Source organism: Sapajus apella, unplaced genomic scaffold (genome assembly GCF_009761245.1).
Source record: "Sapajus apella isolate SASKATOON/1434 unplaced genomic scaffold, GSC_monkey_1.0 scaffold68, whole genome shotgun sequence".
Taxonomy (NCBI): domain Eukaryota; kingdom Metazoa; phylum Chordata; class Mammalia; order Primates; family Cebidae; genus Sapajus; species Sapajus apella.
The window spans coordinates 490,041-510,585 of NW_022437008.1; the positions used below are offsets into that span (position 1 = coordinate 490,041).

Consider the following 20,545-nt stretch of genomic DNA (forward strand, 5'->3'; position numbering starts at 1 on the left):
GAGTCGCCTCTCCAATTGACCTAGCCACACTCTGCCAGTGATTTGCTATGAGACCTCAGGCAAGCCTCTCACCCTCTGGGTCAGCCTCTTCCTGTATAGAATGAGGGGAGCTGGCCCAGATGAGTGGTTCTTAACCCTTTCAGGTATATGGGCTCCTTTGAGAATATGATGAAATATTTAGATCTGATCCCTATTCCCCCAAAATGCTTATGTGCAAAAACATGCAAAATTGCAGGGGGTTGTGAGCCTTTAGGTTACGAATGCCTCGGGCCTCTTCAAGCACTGCAATGGAGGGTTTTCTGAACAAGGGATTCGTTAGGTGATATTTCACATCCACTTCCCAGACTGGAGACTGAAAACAAGGCCCACAGTTGTGTTTTATTTGGCCATTGTCAACTAAATTCCCAGAAAGCACCAGATTTCCAGCTCCTCTTAATAAACCAGAAGATCTGGTAAGACTGTACCCGTGTCTGTGTGGTGGCTTGGTGCAGTGAGCAGTTTCCCTGGCCACTGGCAGGAGCAAAGGCTCCTTAGAGGGGGTCAGCTCTCCAGGCCACCTTGGCGCCTGGACCCCAAGGCCTTTCAGTTTGTTGCCTGAGTTCTAGACTTTAATAATAATTTTCACTACCTTTTATAAATTTCAAAGTTTTTTTTCTACCTATTTTTTATAGCCCTTTAAAAAAATGTATGTGAACTATTTAAAAAGGACTGACTGAAAAGATTAGAGACTAATATAGGTCTTAGCTGCAGTTCTGAAATCCCAGAACTGAAAGTCTGTTGTTCTTGCACCATTGGTATGAGAACTCATTTGGCTGCAAAATCCGTCCTGCCATGACATAAGGCAGTGTATGACTTTTCTTTGTCCCCCTTGGTGTGGCATTTTTGCTGCTGCAAAACTGTTAACTACCGTATCTGATTACGGAGTAACATCCTTGATTCTGGTGTGGGTGGGAGGCAGGCCACATTATCTATGATATACATCCTATATAGGTTTTCTTTCTTTCTTTCTTTCTTTCTTTTTCTTGAGATGGAGTCTCGCTGTGTTACCCAGGTTGTAATCCAGTGGCTTAATCTCAGCTCACTGCAGCCTCTGCCTTATGGGTTCAAGTAATTCTCCTGCCTTAGCCTCCCATGTCATTGGGATTACAGGCATGTGCCACCACACCCAGCTAAGTTTTGTATTTTTAGTAGAGACGGGGTTTCACCATGTTGGCCAGGCTGGTCTCGAACTCCTGACTTCAGGTGATCCACCTGCCTCAGCCTTCTAAAGTGCCGGGATTACAGGCATGAGCCACCACTCCTGGCGACCTATGTAGGCTTTCTGAAAACTGAAACAAGCACAGTGATGCATGCCTATAGTCTCAGCTACTTGTGAACCTGAGGCAAGAGGATCACTTGAGCCCAGGAGTTTGAGGCCAATCTGGGCAACATAGCGAGACCCGTTCTGTAAAACAACAAAAACAACAAAACCTGAGAGGGGTGAGAGTGGGTGGATGATGAGAAATTACTTAATGGGTACAATGTACGCTGTTTGGGTGATGGATATACCAAAAGCCCAGGCTTCATCACTACACAATACATTTGTGTAACAAAAGTGCATTTGTACCCCTTAAATTTTTTTTTTGTTGTTATTTTGTTTTTGTTTGAGACAGGGTCTTACTCTGTCACCCAGGCTGGAGTGCAGTGGTACGATCACAGCTTACTGTAGCCTCAGCCTCCTGGGCTCAAGCGAAGCGGTCCCCAGCCCCCCTGAGTAGCTAGTAATACAGGCATGACGCACATGCTCAGCTAATGTTTAAAATTTTTGTAGAGATAGGGTTTCGCCATGTTGCCCAGGATGGTCTCAAATTCTTGTGCTCAAGCAATCCTCCCACCTTGGCTTCCAAAAGTACTGGAATTACAGGCATGAGTCACTGTATCTGGCTTAAGGCTGGCCTTAAATTTATACAATTTTAAAAAGAAAAGGCCGGGTGCAGTGGCTCACACCTGTAATCCCAGCATTTTGGGAGGTTGAGGTGGGCGGATCACCTGAGGTCAGGAGTTTGAGACCCGCCTGACCAAAATGGAGAAACCCTGTCTCTACTAAAAATACAAAATTAGCTGGGCATGGTGGCAGTGCCTATAATCCCAGCTACTCAGGAGGCTGAGGCAGAAGAATCGCTTGAACCCAGGAGGCGGAGGTTGCGGTAAGCCGAGATCACGCCATTGTACCCCAGCTTGGGCAACAAGAGTGAAACTCCATCTAAAAAAAAAAAAAAAAAAAAAAAAAAAAACAGAAAAAGTCCTAAACATCTGGCCCCAGCATTTTGGAGAATATTGGATCAAGGACCTAGGTGACAAGACATCCCTACAACTACTACCTGCTTCAGATCTCTTATTTTTAGGGCAATGAAGCATCCCAGATAGAGCTGTTGCTTTTTTTGTAAATCTCCCTAATTGCCCTCTCAGTCCATTTTTTTTTTTAATTTTCAGTTTATTTGCAGTTTACTCATTGCTTAGGACTTAATTTCTTAAGAGCAGTTTTAGATTCACAGCAAAACTGAGTAGAAGATACAGAGATATCCCATATATCTCTCTGCATAGGCACAGCTTCCCGCATTATCTACATCCCTAACCAGAGTGGGACAAGTGTAACAAATGATGAACCTACAATGACACATCACTATTACCCAAAGTTCATAGTTGACATTAGGGTTCACTCTTGGTGTTGTACCATGGATTTGCACGACCTACCTCATTCTCTCAACAGCCTTATTGGTAGACAGAGCAGCAGTGATTGTTCCCATCCTGCACAGGGGGAAAGTGAGGCCTGGGCTAAGCAATGATTTGGTGGCAGGGCCAGTCCTTGATTCCCTGGTTGAGATGACCATGAACCACTGCCTTCGGCTTCAGGGAAGGAGCCCTGGCACAAAAAGCTGGCGGCTCCTTCTGGGAGTTCCCAGGCGTGAAGGGACAATGCAGAATCCCAAGCAATGAGGAAACCCATGTAGGGCAGCAGAGTCGGACCTTGAAAGGGATTGACAGTGCGTGTGGAAGAAGATGGAGGGGAGTCTGCAGGCGGAGGATGGAATGCAGGGGTGAGGAGGGAGGGAGGGGGACTGGGCACCCATTGCTGAGCCCCATCCTGGTCCTCTGCCCTGCATCCCACCCACCTGCCAACCCCACCAGGCTGTGACCCGCCCTACGCTGCCCGACCCGCACCTCTCGCATCCGCAGCCCCCCAAATGCTTGGAGCCACCATCCCACCCCGAGGAGCCCAGTGATCTGGAGGAGCTGGAGCAGTTTGCCCGCACCTTCAAGCAACGCCGCATCAAGCTGGGCTTCACCCAGGTCTGGAGCCACCTTGCAGGCTGGGCAGTGGGTGTGGGGGCATGGATAGTTGATGGATGCCACGAGGAGCGTGGCCAGTCGGTGGGCGCAGTGGGCCTAATGCCGAAAGGCCCTGCCCTGACCTCCGCCCCTTACCCACTCCACTGGCTTAGGGTGATGTGGGCCTGGCCATGGGCAAGCTCTACGGCAACGACTTTAGCCAGACAACCATTTCCCGCTTTGAGGCCCTCAACCTGAGCTTCAAGAACATGTGCAAACTCAAGCCCCTCTTGGAGAAGTGGCTCAACGACGCAGGTGGGATTAGGCTGGGGATCCCATGTGGGGGGCGGGCAGCAGCCGGTGGCCATGGGAGGCGCCCTCTCATGCTCACATATCCCCCGGGGCACAGAGACTATGTCTGTGGACTCAAGCCTGCCCAGCCCCAACCAACTGAGCAGCCCCAGTCTGGGTTTCGATGGGCTGCCTGGCCGTAGACGCAAGAAGAGGACCAGCATTGAGACAAACGTCCGCTTCGCCTTAGAGAAGAGTTTTCTAGCGGTGAGCCCCCCCCAGTCCTGGGTGGCCCTCACCTGAGGGGTGGTGGGCGGTGGGCCCCAGGCTAATGAGCCCTCTGCCTGCAGAACCAGAAGCCTACCTCAGAGGAGATCCTGCTGATCGCCGAGCAGCTGCACATGGAGAAGGAAGTGATCCGCGTCTGGTTCTGCAACCGGCGCCAGAAGGAGAAACGCATCAACCCCTGCAGTGCGGCCCCCATGCTGCCCAGCCCAGGGAAGCCGGCCAGCTACAGCCCCCATATGGTACCAAGAGCCCGTCTAGGGGGTGGGAAACCACAGAGCTCCTCTGTGAAGCCCACCCTACCTGGTTGTCCACAGAACCTAGAACAGAGACAAAGAGAGCCACTCTTGGGGACAGGCCATCATGTAGACAGGCACAGTCACACAAGGACACAGTTTCCAGGGAACTATGGTCTTATGTGGGGGATACAAGCACCCCTAGATACACACCTACATAGCCAGACACAGAGTTATCACAGTACCATAGCCACAGAGGGAGGGATGTATGTCCAGGGACGTGGTCCAGGTTGAAACACACAGGCTCACAACCACACAGAGGCAGGGAGAGGCACTTATTTGCCATTCAGGGACACTGTTACACCCATGCTGTCCTCTCAGGTCCACAGCTGCACACAGGCCCACTTGGTATCAGACACAGCTGGGACATCCTTTATCCCATCCCTTTATTTCCATTCCTGGAAAGGGCTGTGATGCTTCAGAGAGGAGCCCCCGCCCCCAGTGGTATGAAGGAGGCACTGTCTGAACTGAGTTCTAAAGGACAAGGGAGAGTTAGCCAGCCACGAGAAGGTGAAGGGCCTTCCAGGACCAGTGTGCACTAAGGCCTAGAAGCCAGGGTGTGCCCAGCCCAATCTGAGGAACTCCAGTGCAAATTTAGTGTGGTTGGTGCTGCAGTTCATATGAATGAGGTTGGGGATGGGGTGGGGGCATGTACCTCAAGTTTTACAGTGAAGAGCTGGAACTTGAACCATGGGTAGTGTGGAGGTAAGGAGGGGTTTTGAGCTGGGGAAGGACAGGGTTACATTTGTGAGGTTTCTGGGGCTGATGCAAAGGTGAGACTGGAGGTGCAGTGGCCAAGAAGGAAGCTGGTGTATGGTTCCAGAAAATCAAGTAATATGACATCTCAACACCCTGATGCAAAGATATGCATCCATTTAGCCTCATACTTTAGACCTGCTCTTTTCCTTGCCTGGGTCACTTTGAACAGTCTCTCCTGCATTACTTGCCAACCCCACTGGTAAAAGAGTGGTGTTTGCTCATCCTGGGAAAAGAGTTTTAGTTTCGTGGAACCAACAGTAGCAAGAGCATGTAGAGCAGCCACTCTTCCAGTGCAGTCACTTCAGACAGGACGCAGCCCTGCAGAGACTAGCCAGGCAGGGCGGTGTCAGAAGAGAGGTGGAGAGTGCTTTCAATGGAGAATTAGCCCTTTCTGCTTGTGGCTCAGGATCAGCTAGGGCAAGTGTGAAGAAGGCACGTGGAATAATACAAACACAGCATTGTGCCAAAGCCCCCTGCCCCCACTGACACAGAGGAGTGGGGTCCTGCAGGAAGCATCACAGGGGCTGCTTGCAGACAGTGGCCTAACCATACCTCCTTTCCTCTCTCCCCAGGTCACACCCCAAGGGGGTGCGGGGACCTTACCGTTGTCCCAAGCTTCCAGCAGTCTGAGCACAACAGGTCAGGGAGGGCAGAAGGTGGTGAGGGGGGACTGGGAGGATGAGGCACAGGCTGGAGCCTGAGGTTCCCAAGTGGCTCTGGGTATCAAGACTGGGCCAGGGGAGTGTGGGTGGGGGAATGGGAGAGGCAGTGGGAAGAGGGCAGGACTCACCCCTCCTCTGCAGGAGCAACTCAGCTTTAATCTGCTTCACAATTTCATATGAGAAAAGCATGGGCGTAGTAAAAGGTGAGGCACTTGGGTTTTGTGCCTGGCCTCTGTCATTCATAAGCTATGTGAACTCAAGAGCTTACTTTACCTTTCTGGGCCTCAGTTTTTATAAAATTATTATGAATGTGTAATACATACAAAATATATAAATACATGCATGCAAGAGTAAATGTATGTGTATATACGTATACACACACACACGTGCGTACATACATACTCTTGTACCCAGAGTTCTCCTTCCTCTTCCTGGGACACAGCAGGTTTATATATATGGTTATACATTATACTTATATATATATGAGTAATATAAAATTGGCCAGGTGCAGTGGCTTATGTCTATAATCCCAGCACTTTGGGAGGCCGAGGCACGTGGATCACCTGAGGTCAGGAGTTCAAGACTAGCCTGGCCAACATGGGAAACCCTGTCTCTACTAAAAATACAAAAATTAGCCGGTGTGGTGCCTTGTATCTGTAGTCCCAGCTACTCAGGAGGATGAGGCAGGAGAATTGCTTGAACCTGGGAGGGGGATGTTGCAGTAAACGCTGAGATCATACCACTGCACTCTAGCCTAGGCAACAGGGTGAGATTTCATCTAAAATATATATTTAGCATAACAAACAACATATTGTCCTTCCCCAAGCCAGAAAATAGTAAGTGGAGATTTATAAAGTAGTAAGTGCTTGCCTGGCACTGTACTGAGCACTTTCTAAACTGCATTGACTGACTTAATTCTCAAATTCATTTTATGAGATAGTTTCTATTATCCCCATTTTCCAGACAAGGGATCTGAAGGTCAGAGAGGTTAAGGCACTCCCCCGGGGGCACCCCTAGGACAACACAGAACCAGGAGTTTCTACCCCAGCAGTCTGGCTGAATCTGGGCCCTCAGCCCCTGCCAGGTTGCCCATCCCTCAGCTGTAGCAACGTGCCTGACACCCCTTGCCCCTCCCCAGCCCCTAGAGAGCCGTAGGGCTTTGTCTCCTGGGCATCCCCGTTTCTAGTCAGTATAAAAGTGGTTCAGGGCGGGGAGTGCAGAGTGCCAGGGCTCAGCAGGAAGCAGCTGTTCTGACTTCCATTGTTATGATGGGGTCACCATGGCAGAGGCACAGGGAAATGACTCTGGGAAGAGAGAGCAGGGAGGTCTAAGGCTATTTTGACTGAGGAGATGCTTCATGAGCTACGCGGGAGGACAAGTAGGAATTAACCCCAGGTTCCTCAGTGGGCAATGAGTAGAAGCTGAAGACCTCATCTCTTTGTCTCTCTCTGGCAGTTACTACCTTATCCTCAGCTGTGGGGACGCTCCACCCCAGCCGGACAGCTGGAGGGGGTGGGGGTGGGGGCGGGGCTGCGCCCCCCCTCAATTCCATCCCTTCTGTCACTCCCCCACCCCCGGCCACCACCAACAGCACAAACCCCAGCCCTCAAGGCAGCCACTCAGCTATCGGCTTGTCGGGCCTGAACCCCAGCACGGGGTAAGTGGGTGCAGGTGGGAGGCTGTGGGGAGAAGCAGGGTCGCTGCTGCTTCTGGGGTGGGGAGCTGCACCCCAGTTATGCTGTCAGGTCCCTGCCCCTGCTAATGCCTCTGCTTTGCCTCTTGCAGAAGCACAATGGTGGGGTTGAGCTCCGGGCTGAGTCCAGCCCTCATGAGCAACAACCCTTTGGCCACTATCCAAGGTGCGTGCTGCCTCATGTCACTCCCATTGTCACCAGTCCTATTCTCTGGGGCCTCGAGCCCTGCCATTGCTGCTCCAGCCATGCCATCCCGCCCCTGCTCACTGCATCGCTCGCCTCTTCATACCCATCTCACCTTTGGGGAAGGTGTGAGGGGTGCTGATGGGAGTCAGTGGGACCGATGAGGAGATGGGGGGCACTCTGGGCAGGATGCTGGAAGGCAAAGGTCTCCCCTGGCCCGGCGTGCCCCCAGCCCAGCCTCTCTCTCTTCCCACCAGCCCTGGCCTCTGGTGGAACCCTGCCCCTTACCAGCCTTGATGGCAGCGGGAACCTGGTGCTGGGGGCAGCTGGCGCCGCCCCGGGGAGCCCCGGCCTGGTGACCTCACCGCTCTTCTTGAACCATGCTGGGCTGCCCCTGCTCAGCACCCCGCCTGGCGTGGGCTTGGTCTCAGCAGCGGCTGCAGCCGTGGCAGCCTCCATCTCCAGCAAGTCTCCTGGCCTCTCCTCCTCATCCTCTTCATCCTCATCCTCCTCCTCCTCCACTTGCAGTGAGGCAGCAGCACAGACCCCTGGAGGCCCAGGGGGACCCGAGGCAGGGTCCAAACCTGAGTGAGGGCCAGCCATGCCTCCCCTCCCACTCCTCTGACCCCCGCCTTGGTCTCTTGCCTGGGAAGAGGGCAAGGAGGCCAGTGGTGGGGACACAGAGGGTCCTCGGAGCAGGAGTGACAAGGGAGGAACAACCAAAAAAACCAACCAACCAAAAAAAAAAGAAAAAAAAGAAAGAAACTAACTAACCAACAAAAGAGAAAACCAAAAATAATCACAACAGAAACCAGCTGCCCCAAAGGAACCAGAGGTGAAAAACAAAAAAACCAAAACCAAACCAAAAAAAAAAAAAAAAAAAAAAAAAAACCACAAAATCAAACAAACCAAAAAACCAGTCGCGAGCCAGACCTCAGTGTGCTCACACCCTCACTGCTACGACACCAAATAAGAACCCCAGCCAGGGGCGGAGAAGCCTCCAGCAGGTCAGACCTCATTGCCACCGAGCCCTGGTTGTGGGGCCAACCCCGAACCCTGCCTCCCCCAGTGGGGGCTACAGAAGGAAAAAGAGAAGATGCCAGCTTCCTAGTCCTGGCCCCCAGCCCTGGACCAGCGAAGACAGGGCACAGTCTGGGCAGATGGGCTGGGGCTCGGCACCACCCGCCAAATGTTCTTTTCCGGAAGGTGAAAGAGAAAGGGCCTGAACAACCTTACACCAAATATTCAGTAGCTTCATCCAAAGGATGTACAGAATTTTTAGCGTTGTGCTCAACAGAATGTGTCCCTACCATGTGTCCCCTTCTCCCCTGGCCCCCAGCTCTCCCCACCTGGGCAGGGGGTCTTGCTTTAACCTCCTCCCTCCCCCCAGCAAGGGGAGAGTTAAAGGGAAGGCCTGGGGATGACTTTTCAGCCCCTCTTCCTCCCTCTTTCCCCTTTGAAGGGTGAGCTAGGCCATTTTGCCAAGTTCTAGCTCTCACAAGTCCCTCCTCAACCCTGTCACCCTCCTCTTCTCTGGAATCAACCGCCTCCCCAGCCTATGGGAAGGTGGAAGTTTCAGGCAAGAGGGGATGAAGGCATTCAAGTTGAGGGCATTCAGTTGTCTTTTTCCATCCTGTCTGTCAGTTTCCCTAAAAAAGAAAATTCATATTCCAGTGCCTATCCGTGGGATCCTTCACGTTCTTTGACATTAACCAGAAACCAAAAAGAGAACTCGCCTCGCTTTTCCCATCCCGTGCCCCTCTGGTACTGGCGAATGCCTCTCCCTCCCCACACATGCACACACGCACACACCCCAGTGGTGGGGTTCCTCGAGATGGCATCCCCATCAGGGTCTATGTGTGGGGACAGTGCCACAGCCTGTGGTCCCTTTGTGAAAAGGCATGGTGGTGGCCACTACTCCCATGAGACCTCCACGAGTCTTGGCTGGACCCTGTGTTTGCCCAGCCCCGGACACATCTCCACTGACGACGGACAGAGGAGAGACGCCACTGGGAGCCACCCTGCCCTCCTGCTATTGTGGAGGCCAACAAAGTTTTGAACCAAAAAACAAAAACAAAACCAAACAAACAATAAATTTAAACTAGAAAAAAAGAATTTATATATATATATAAAAGGGAAAGAAGATGAGGACTCTTCAAGAATAAGATAGAGCCGTGAGGCGGAGCCAAGCCCCTGCACTGGTGGTCCAGGCCCTTGGTCCCCAACGCGGACAGAAGGACGAATGCTTCTTTCTCTTCACAAATACCTCATGGACGTCGTCTTTGGGAAAGTCGGAGGGGGCGGCTGGGGCAAGCCAGTCCCTCGGCCAGGGCAGATGGAAGTGGGTGGGTGGGGCTGAGAGGGTGTCAGGGACAGGGGTGAAGAGCCCTAAACTACCCCCCGCAATTAACTGAAAAAGCTTTAAAAAAAAGAAAGGAAAAAAAGGAGTAAGCAAAAAGAACGGACGAAGGAAAACAACTTTCGGGTGGTTTGATTCCTCCTTTGATTTCTTTTTCGGTTCTCTTCTGTCTGTCCTCTCTCCTTCCCTCTTTTCTCTCTCCTCTCTCTCCCTTTGCTCTCCTCTCTCCTCTCTCAATCTTGTTCTTTCTGTGTCTCTCCTCAAACCAAAGTGTTGCAGTGAAGGACGCGAGCCATTGAAATCAGGGTGGGGCCTGGCAGCGCAGGGTGGCCCCCGCCCCTCACTGGGCAGGAGCAGAGGGAGGGGAGAGCCCTGAGACTGCAGGGCCGCGGCCTGGGCAGCTTCCACTTTCTCCTGGACACTCTTGAGGAGAGGCAGATGGAGCCCCAGGCCTCAGCGTTCTTTTTTTCTTGTCTCCCTTCTCCCACCTGGGAAATGAAACTGTTGGGCTGGGCCATGGAGGCAGCAGAGACTCGGCCATTGCAGGGGCCTCCGGGTGCCTTGTCCGGGCAGTGGTGGAGTGGTCGCCCCCCAACCCCTGGCACGATGGGGCCTGGCACCTCGTCGACCCATCCTCGCCGGAATGTAAGCATCTCTGCCGAATGACTCCCTGCCCTTACCCTACCTCTGAGTTTGTCCATGTTTATTTCCTGAAGAGAGAAGGGACTGGCAAGAGGGCTTGGGCCCCAGCCCAAGGGTGGAGAGGGGGCCAAGGGCTCCTGACCAAATAGGAAGGACATGTGAGCAGAGCAAAATGAAAGGAATTACAACCAAAACCCCCTCCGAGAAGACAGGCAGCATGGAAGGCATGGTGGAGATGACTCAAAAACTATGATTCTAGACCAAAAAGGAAAAAAAAAAGGAAAGAAAATCCAGTACTCAACCACCACCCACTTCATCCTGCTTCCACCCCATCAAGTCCCACCACCTGGGACTTCTCCACACCCCAGTGTTGGGGAGTGGGGCAAAGAGAAGAGGAGGAGCAGGAGGCAGGGATGGGGCAGAAGCCCTGACATTGGTGGAGGGACCCCTGTGCAGCCGGGGTGCTGGGGACCCTCCCCATCCAATCCTCACAACTGGGAAAAGAAAAACAAGAAAAAAGAAAATTCCTGGGAGGGGGAAAAATAACCAAATCCCAAGCTTTAACTACAGCTGTGAAACCAAATATTGGGAAGGGGGTAGGAGGGAGGGAGGGGCAGGTGAGCCCCAGGTCTCCCCCTGGGCCCCCCTCCCCCGAGGACTCGAGATAAGGCACCAAATACCTCATAGAACTTTAATGTTAAAAAAAGGAAACCAAATATCGTTGGCTGGGGGCCAGCCAGGGCAAGGGGCTGGGGGGCTGGAGGGAGCCAGGATTGGGAAGGTGATGGGGGAATTCATGCCCCCCACCCCCATCTGTCCCTTCCACTCGGGTCCCCCGTCTCGACTCCGGGAAACAAAACTATCTCATCGTTTTTATGTTGCGGTCTGTACAGAGCCTGTGTCCGTGTGTCTGTGTGTGAGCGAGAGAGTTCGAGGGCTGGGGAGCTTTATGTGGGGGATAGGGAGGGAAACCCCAGGCTAGGCTCTGGGCTAGGTTAGATGTCCAAGGTTGGGGGCTGAGGGCCTGGGCTAGAAAGAGAGGAGAGATGAGTGGATTGGAGCAGTGGGGAGCCTTCTGAATTTCTCTTCTCCCCAACCCTGACCTCCTACTTAAGGGAGGGACAGAGACTGGGTCTACCTTAATGGTAGGCCTTTTCATTGTGCCAAAAAAAAATTGATGCCAGTAACTAAACCACCTCTCTCTGTTCTCTTCTGGGGGTTGGGGGAGTGCGGGGGGGAGGCTGGTAGGGATGGGGAACCTAAGCCACAGTAGGAGTTGGGGCTGTGATCAGGAGGAGGGGAAGGATATGAGCTTTCCACCCATCTCCTCCCTGGAGAAGACCATGACAGGCTCTCCAAGCCCTGGGGAGATTTGGCAAGGAACTAGCCAAGTCAGGGTGAACTCTTGACCTGACTAGTTTTTCTAACCCACCCGAATCCCAGGGTGCTTCTCTCTTCCTCTAGCCCAGGGTAGGGGGACCTGAGTGAGAGAGAGAGTGAGACAGACAGCAAGATTGAGACACGCGGGCCCCCACTGGTCTCTGAGTGGGAAAGGCAAGTGCGAGAGATAAAGGCCTCCAAGAGAAAAAAGAAACAAACCAAAGATTTAACCATTAAAAAAAAAAAAAACCCACAGACAACTCCGCTACCTTTTTATACGTTGGAAAAAAAAGTGAAAAAAATTTAAAAATAAAAATTAAAAAAAAAAATACACAAAAACTCCAAGCCGCAGGTCCTTCATGCGGTTTAAACTTTGACCTCAGCAGTCTCCAAAGCAAGACGACGATGACAAAAGCGGAAACAAAGAAAAAATAATGTATATTTTTAAGTATTTGTCCTTGAATTGTTAGCTCCTTGTTAAACAAACAAGAAAAGGAGAGAAAAATCCAGAGAGAAGTATTGCTGGGACGGAGACAACTATTTACTTTGTCTGTGACCTCTTCCCTCTGCCTCCCTCCCCTTCCTTTTTCCTGTCTTCTATCCTTGCTGCCCCTCCCCCAACCTGTCCCCCAAACCCAGGGGCTCAGTATTTATTTATTTATATAATTGCAGGGTGACTGGGGGTCTCTCTCGACAACTCGTAGAGGGCCTTTGGATCATGGTGGGGTGGGGAAAGGGCAAGAAGTCTTTGGGAAGAGCAGGGGCCTGAACTTTGATCAGCTCCTTTCTGGCCTCTTGTCCCACTGCTGCCACCATCACCTTCCAAATCCTGGGCTGCACTAGGGTAAGTTGACCACCCTACCTTGTAAAGACCTGATTGGCTCAGCCCATTTTGGTGTGGGTGTCTCTCACCTCCCAGAATAACCAGGTCAGACACAATGGGGGTGAGTGGAGTTGGAGGGGGTGGCAAGAACAAGGCAAGGGTGCCCAAAAGTGGCATCCAGAAATCAGCCCCAGAGTAGACCTGCCTTTCCTCTATCCTCACCAAGTTTGCCTCCTTTTCAGTTCCGTCTGACCCCTGTGTTGGTAGCCCCTTCCTTCTCTTCCTGTACCTACTCCCTGTCTCTTCTCGTGGTAGCGGATTAGTGTTTCAGTGTTCTTAACTCCAATCTGCTTGTTCATTGTACAATGTGCTTCTTTTAAGGCCCCATTTTTGTAACTTGAGTGTGTCATTCATCTGAACAAAAAACATCAAAAAATAAAAAATTGAAAACTGTACAGAGAGAAATGATGCCTGCTCTCCCTTGGTCTCCTGTCTGTCCTGGGAAGGGTGGTAAAGAAATCCGGGTATGGGGTTGGAGATCTGTATGCTGGGTTTTACTCCTGAATGCGCATAGTCTGGGCAACATAGTGAGAACTCTTCTCTTAAAAAACCCCAAAAACCCAGCGGGGCATGGTGTTGCGTGCCTGTAGTCTAGTCCTAGCTACTTGGGAGACTGAAGTGGGAGGATCACTTGAGCCTGGGACATCGAGGCTGCAATGAATGGTGATCGTGCTACTGCACTCCAGTCTGCGTAACAAGAGAGAGACCTTGTCTCAAAAAAAAAAAATAAAAATTAAAAAAAAATTAAATTTAAAAAAAGAGTGAATGTTTGGAAGTAAAACCTGCACAAATGTTCTCACCAATCCAAGAACCAAGTCTTTAAATTCAGGATGAATTCACATTTCTGAGTTCAAATCTCAGTCCTGCCATTTTATAAATATATGACCTTCAATATGTGAGCATCTGTGTCCTCATCCGTAAATTAGGGACAGTATCTACCTCACAAGGTTGTAGGATGATGGTCTAAGTAAAGTGCTTAGGACGGAGCTCCAGCACACTGTCTTCAATAAATGACTACTATGAGAAAGCCGGGAAACCAGCAAGTATCTACCCATCTCCATCCCTGGATGCTTTGCCAGAGGACGAGAGAGACTGTTTAAAACCGGAGTTTCAACTAACACATTAAAAAGTTTCAGCCTCACAGATAGTCAAATAAATTAACAGAAGAGTTATATGTCATTTTTTTCACATCACTAAAAAACACAAATAAATGAGGCCATGTGCGGTGGCTCATGCCTGTAATCCTAGCATTTAGGAGGCCAATGCAGGAAGAACCCTTGAGCCCAGGAGTTCGACACCAGCCTGGGCAACACAGTGAGACCCCATCTCTACAAAAATTGAGCAAAATTAACTGGGCATGATGGTGTGCATCTGTGGTCCCAGCTACTCAGGAGGCTGAGGTGGGAGGATCTCTTGAGCCTGGGAGGCCAACAGTGAGCTATGATAGCACCACTGCACTCCAGCCTGGGTGACAGAGCGAGACCCTGGCTCAAACCAACCAACCAGAGTTGATTTTGAACTATTCTGGTGGTACAATGTATACACCAACCCTCTTCCTTTTTAGAGCAATAGCAACTCTTTCTCAAATTATTGTACCCATCTTGGCAGTAGCAACAGCTTCTCCAGGCCATCAGCCCATGGACTGATCCCTAAGACCTCAATGCTGAAAATTAGAGGTGGTATTAATGAAAATGTACTGCAAGGCTGGGCGCAGTGGCTCAGGCCTGTAATCCCAGCACTTTGGGAGGCCAAGATGGGCAGATCACTTGAGACCAGGAGTTCAAGACTAGCTTGGCCAACATGGTGAAGTCCCATCTCTACTAAAAATATGAAAATTAGCCAGGCATGGTGGTGCATGCCTGTAATCCCAGCTACTCAGGCAGTTGAGGCCCAAGAATCACTTGAACCTGGGAGGTAGTGGTTGCAGTGAGCCAAGATCATGCCACACTGCACTCCAGCCTGGGTGACAGAGTAAGACTCTGTCTCAGGAAAAAAAAAAAAAAAATGTTGAGTTTCCTCAACACTGTTCCATCCTCTCATGTATGCTTGGTACAGAGGTGCTGGGATCCTGCAAATTCGATAGTGAGGGCTGTGGGAATCGAGGCACAGGAAAAAGGAATAGAGAGATACGTTTCATATTTAGTAAGACAAAAACTGTTAGCATTGCAGTGTTTTGGCAAGACTGAAAGAAAGCAAAGCACCTCAACTCTCAAAACAAGTCAGCAGGGGTGGAGCGTCAGAATAGTACATTGAAGATGATCATTTGGTCCAGGCCTATCTTCAGGGTGGCACAGTCAGAACCACACAGAACCCAAGACCCCATCTCTACAAAATAAATTAGCCAGATGCGGTGGCGCTCGCCTGTGGATCCAGCTACTTGGAGGATGAGGCAGGAGGATCACTTGAGCCCAGGAGGTTGAGGATGCAGTGAACTGTGATTGTGCCACTAGATTCCAGCCTGGGTGACAGAGCGTGGCTCTAAAAAACAGAAAACAAAACAAAACAGGCCGGGAGTCATGGTTCACGTCTCTAATCCCAGCACTTTGAAAGGCCGAGATGGGAAGATCCCTTGAGGCCAGGAGTTTGAGACCAGCTTGGTCTACATAGCAAGACCCCAAACATGGGCCAGGCGTAGTGGCTTACGCTTGTAATCCCAGCACTTTGGGAGGCTGAGGTGGGCAGATCACGAGGTCAGGAGTTCGAAGTCAGCCTGGCTAATATGGTGAAACCCATCTTGTCATTTGGCAAATGACATCTTATGTCATTTCTTTTACAACAACAATTATTAGAATTTATTTTGTAGCCGGGCGCGGTGGCTCAAGCCTGTAATCCCAGCACTGTGGGAGGCCGAGGCGGGTGGATCACGAGGTCAAGAGATCGAGACCATCCTGGTCAACATGGTGAAACCCCGTCTCTACTAAGGCTACAAAAAATTAGCTGGGCATGGTGGCGCGTGCCTGTAATCCCAGCTGCTCAGGAGGCTGAGGCAGGAGAATTGCCTGAACCCAGGAGGCGGAGGTTGCGGCGAGCCGAGATTGCGCCATCGCACTCCAGCCTGGGTAACGAGCGAACCTCCTCCTCAAAAAAAAAAAAAAAAAAAAAAAAGAATTTATTTTGTTTTAGGCTGGGCGTGGTGGCTCATGCCTGTAATCCCAGCACTTTGGGAGGCCAAGGCTGGTGGATCACCTGAGGTCAGGCGTTCAAGACTAGCCTGACCAACATGGTGAAACCCTGTCTCTACTAAAAATACAAAAATTAGCTGGGTGTGGTGGCAGGTGCCAGTAATCCCAGAAACTCAGGAGCCTGAGGCAGGAGACTCACTTGAACCCAGGGTGGGCGGTTTGTAGTAAGCCAAGATTGTGCCACCGCATTCCAGCTTGGGCAACAGAGCAAGACTTTCTCTCAAAAAAAAAAAAAAAAAAAAAAAAGAGAAAAAACCTGGCCGGGCGTGCTGGTTCACGCCTGTAATCCAAGCACTTTGGAGGCCAAGGTGGGCAGATTACCTGAGGTCGGGAGTTCAAGACCAGCCTGACCAACATGGTGAAACCCTGTCTTTTTATAAAAAAAAATAAAATAAAATAAGAAAAGGAAAATAAAATCTAACACAGGAACAGAAAACCAAACACCGAATGTTCTCACGCCTAAGTGGGAGTTGAACAATGAGAACACATGGACTGAAGGAAGGGAACATCACACACTAGGGCCTGTCAGAGGGTCGGGGGCTATGGGAGGGATAGCATTAGGAGAAATACCTAATGTAGATGGTAGACAACAGGTTAAAGTATATATAAATAGGATCTGGAGATCCAGCACACTGTCTTTTATATTTGTCATTTATTAAAGACAGTGTGCTGGAGCTCTGTCCTAAGCGTTCAAAACATATATAAAAATGTATGTTTATATATGTCTACAAAGAGTGAAACAAACTTCTATTAAAAAAAATACGTATCTTTACATATATCAATATTTACTATATCATTTATGTACATATAACAGGTAAGATATATGCATACACACACGCACATAACCTACTGGTTATGTATTTTTTGTATAAACAGAACCCTAATACATTAACCTTTTAAATCTTATGTCATTTCTTTTACAAGAACAATTAGTAGAATTTATTTTGTTTCAGGCTGGGCATGGTGGCTTATGCCTGTAATCCCAGCACTTTGGGAGGCCGAGGGTGGTGGATCACCTGAGGTCAGGAGTTCAAGACCAGCCTGACCAACATGGTGAAACCCTGTCTCTACTAAAAATACAAAAATTAGCTGGATGTGGTGGCAGGCACCAGTAATCCCAGATACTTAGGGAGGCTGAGGCAGGAGAATCTCCTGACCCCAGGAGGCACAGGTTACAGTAAGCGAAGATTGCCCTGCTGCACTACAGCCTGGGCAATAGAGTGAGACTGTGTCTCAAAAAAAAAATTTTTTTTTTTTTTTCTTGAGACAGAGTCTCACTCTTGTTACCCAGGCTGGAGTGCAATGGCGCGATCTCGGCTCACCGCAACCTCCGCCTCCTGGGTTCAGGCAATTCTCCTGCCTCAGCCTCCTGAGTAGCTGGGACTACAGACACGCGCCACCATGCCCAGCTAATTTTTTGTATTTTTAGTAGAGACGGGGTTTCACCATGTTGACCAGGATGGTCTCGATCTCTTGACCTCGTGATCCACCCGCCTCGGCCTCCCACAGTGCTGGGATTACAGGCTTGAGCCACCGCACCCGGCAAAAAAATTTTTTTTTAACCGTAGCTACACTATCATAAATTATTTCAGTGCCTATTTATATTCTCAAATTTTCCCAAATTTTAAATTTAATCTCTTTATTTGGACACCTAATTTTCTTCCATTTTTCACATGCGCATCTGCAGTGTGTCCAATTCTTTGGTCACAATATTTTTTTTCCTTAAAACATTTATAGATGTGTTACCACAATCTTCCCACACATGATATGGTGTAGAGGTGAATGCTAAGGCTAGCAAGCTTTGTTTTCCTTTCCTTTACTTTTTTTTCCACTCTATTTTTCTTATACTATGAAGATGATGTAATGAAGCAATCACCATCCTTTATATTAATCTTTTCTAATAAAATGTAACTATTAAAAAAAATAAACCCAAGGCCAGGCGTGGTGGCTCACGCCTGTGGTCCCAGCACTTTGGGAGGCTGAGGCAGGAGGACCTCCTGAGGTCGGGAGTTTGAGAGCAGCCTGACCAACATGGTGAAACCCTCTCTTTAAAAAAAAATAAACCCAAAAACATTGGGCACCAGGGAACCAGTGTTCTTGTTGCCTTAACTACTTGGCTTGCCCAACTAAAAACAAGCAATGCAAGCCCCAGTTTCATCAGAATTGGTGTGTATATAATGCAGGTTCCTGGGTATCACCCCACACGTGCTTGCTGGATCTAAGCCTCAGGGGGAATTTCCTAACACACATCAGCATTTGGGAACCTTTGCCCGTCCAATCGAACAACAGCATCCAACAAGTAATAAGTGATATCTTTTTTAGGACCATGGCTCAACTGAGGACCATGGAAGCTTCACCAGGATGTTGGTGAACAAAGAACCCCCTAAACTTGTTCATAAATGTGTTTGCACAAACTCTTCTCAGGGTAGGAGTCAAACTGAAGCTGCAAGAGAGAATAATGGAGGAAGGATGACCAGACACCATCACAGAACCATTCTTTCCTGCTGAGAGCCTCTTTATCTTGTAGCTAGCAAGCATCATCACGTTTTTCTCCTTCATTCCATCCCTTTTCTTTATTCAGCCTGATCTTTATGGTTTTGCATGGATGACTACTCCAATTGTTCTGAACACTTATTTCTTTACTTTCATGATGTTACAGCTCTTGAGGGGGAGGCTTGGGAATGACTTTACCTGGGAACTGAGGGACCTGGCATGCTGGGCCAAGATGGCTCTAGTCCTTTCTGCAGGGTATGAAGTTTTTAAAGGTGGTTGCCATGATCTGTACACCCAGGTGGGAAGCAACTGCTTAACGATTTGCTCTTCATATCTGTTAGGACATCAAGTTTTTTTTTTTTTTTTTTAATGATTAAAAGCACAATGTAGTAAAAAAGTGGAGTTAGGAGATCTCACTTCTAGCCTTCTCATCTGAGCAACAGGCTGAACTAGACTTTCAAATGATGCCCTAGAGTCCTAGCGCTCACAGAGTGTTAAGGGCCTGAAGGGAGTGGAACGGGGAAGGCCAGGTGCTGTGGCTCACACCTGTAATCGCAGCACTTTGGGTGGAGCCTTTGAGTCTAGAAGTTGGAGACTAGCCTGAGCAACATGGTGAGACTGTCTCTACAATAAACACAAAAATCAGCTGGCATGTGCCTGTAGTCATAGCTCAGGTGGGAAGATCAGGAGCTGGGAAGGGTGAGGCTGCAGTGAACCATGTTCGTGACATTGACATTGCACTCCAGTGAGACTGTCTCAAAAAAAAAAAAAAAAAAAAAAATGGGAAAGCCAAGTGAGAAAGTCTCAGGCCTCCCTTTCCCTGAGTTTCAATACAAATAGCTTCCCTATTATCTCTCACTTATTGAAGTTCTGGTTAAGAGTTCTTTCCAGCCAGGCTTGGTGGCTCATGCCCATAATTCCAGCCCTTTGGGAGGCCAAGGCAGGTGGATCACTTGAGGTCAGGCGTTCAAGACTAGCTTGACCAACATGGTGAAACTCTGTTTCTACTAAAACTACAAAAAAATTAGCTGGGCATGGTGGTGCATGCCTGTAATCCCAGCTACCTGAGGCTGAGGCAAGAGAATTGCTTGAACCCAGGAGGCGGAGGTTGCAGTGAGCTGAGAACGTGCCATTGCACTCCAGCCTAGGCAACAGAGAGAGACTGTCTTAGAGAAATAAGAGTTCTTTCAGGCCTGGTGTGGTGGCTCATGCCTGTAACCTTAGCACTTTGGGAGACTGAGGTGGGCAGGTCACCTGAAATCAGGAGTTTGAGGCCAGCCTGGCCAACATGGTGAAACTCCACCTCTACTAAAAATACAAAAATTAGCTGGGCGTGGTGGCACATGCCTGTAATCCCAGCTACTTGGGAGGCTGAGGCAGGAGAAACACTCGAACCCATGAGGTGAAGGTTTCAGTGAGCTGAGATCATGCTATTGCTCTCCATTCTGAGTGACACAGCAAGACTCCGTCTCAAAAAAAGAAAAGTTATTTCCAACAGAAGCATCTGGAATAATCCTTGGGGAGAGGGGGTCTGAGGCAAGGCTAGCACAGCAGCCTAGCATCCCACCAGTCACACACTTCCATCTTGTTTCCACCACCCTCCCCAAAGTATGCAGAAGGCAGCAAAGTGGAGAGAAAAGCATATGGGTGATTAAACCAAATGAAATCAGGCCTAAATTCTGACCTGGGCAAGTCATCTCAATGCTTTTGACTGCAGATTCCTTTCCTGCAAAATGTTCTCACATAATCAGTGAGAATATTACTCAAAGTTATATAGTACTTGAGACTAATGTTCAAACATTGGCCAGCCAGCCAACAATCCCTCTTCCACATTAAAAATCTTGGCTGAGCCAAAATCCAACTTGATGGGAATTCAAGTCACCATCCCTCATGAAGCCTCCTATGCCCAGACACATATTATTCAGAATCTCCTTCAATTCCACAGCCTGAGATCATGCCTACCTGCATTTGCCCTTGGGGACCAGTGAGAAAATCAGACGGCCTTGGGAGACAAGGCCCACATCAGGCCAGCAGTCGGGGACAGGGTGCAAGAATCTGATTTGTCTAAAAAAGTTCCTGCCACTAGCATAAAACACCTTTGAGCTTTTCCACAGGGATATGGGACCT

General features: G+C 49.5%; 1 protein-coding gene and 1 pseudogene across 13 annotated transcripts in view; both read left to right on the top strand.

The window, feature by feature from the left end:
• POU2F2 (POU class 2 homeobox 2) overlaps positions 1–10,725 on the top strand; it is a 90,410-nt gene extending 79,685 nt beyond the window's left edge. For 6 of the 12 annotated variants that reach the window (XM_032249255.1, XM_032249254.1, XM_032249253.1 and 3 more), the window contains 8 exons: positions 3,169–3,330; positions 3,483–3,624; positions 3,719–3,867; positions 3,951–4,127; positions 5,513–5,579; positions 7,058–7,259; positions 7,388–7,461; positions 7,737–10,725. In XM_032249255.1, the coding sequence (XP_032105146.1) occupies positions 3,169–3,330; positions 3,483–3,624; positions 3,719–3,867; positions 3,951–4,127; positions 5,513–5,579; positions 7,058–7,259; positions 7,388–7,461; positions 7,737–8,071 (1,308 nt within the window). In that variant the 3' untranslated portion in view covers positions 8,072–10,725. The remainder of the gene's footprint in view (positions 1–3,168; positions 3,331–3,482; positions 3,625–3,718; positions 3,868–3,950; positions 4,128–5,512; positions 5,580–7,057; positions 7,260–7,387; positions 7,462–7,736) is intronic. The other 6 variants (XM_032249256.1, XM_032249259.1, XM_032249261.1 and 3 more) reach the window with 3 other exon arrangements.
• LOC116530867 lies at positions 9,894–10,725 on the top strand (annotated as a pseudogene). The gene has a single exon (XR_004260155.1). The product of XR_004260155.1 is annotated as an uncharacterized LOC116530867 (transcript).
• Positions 10,726–20,545: the final 9,820 nt, after the last annotated feature.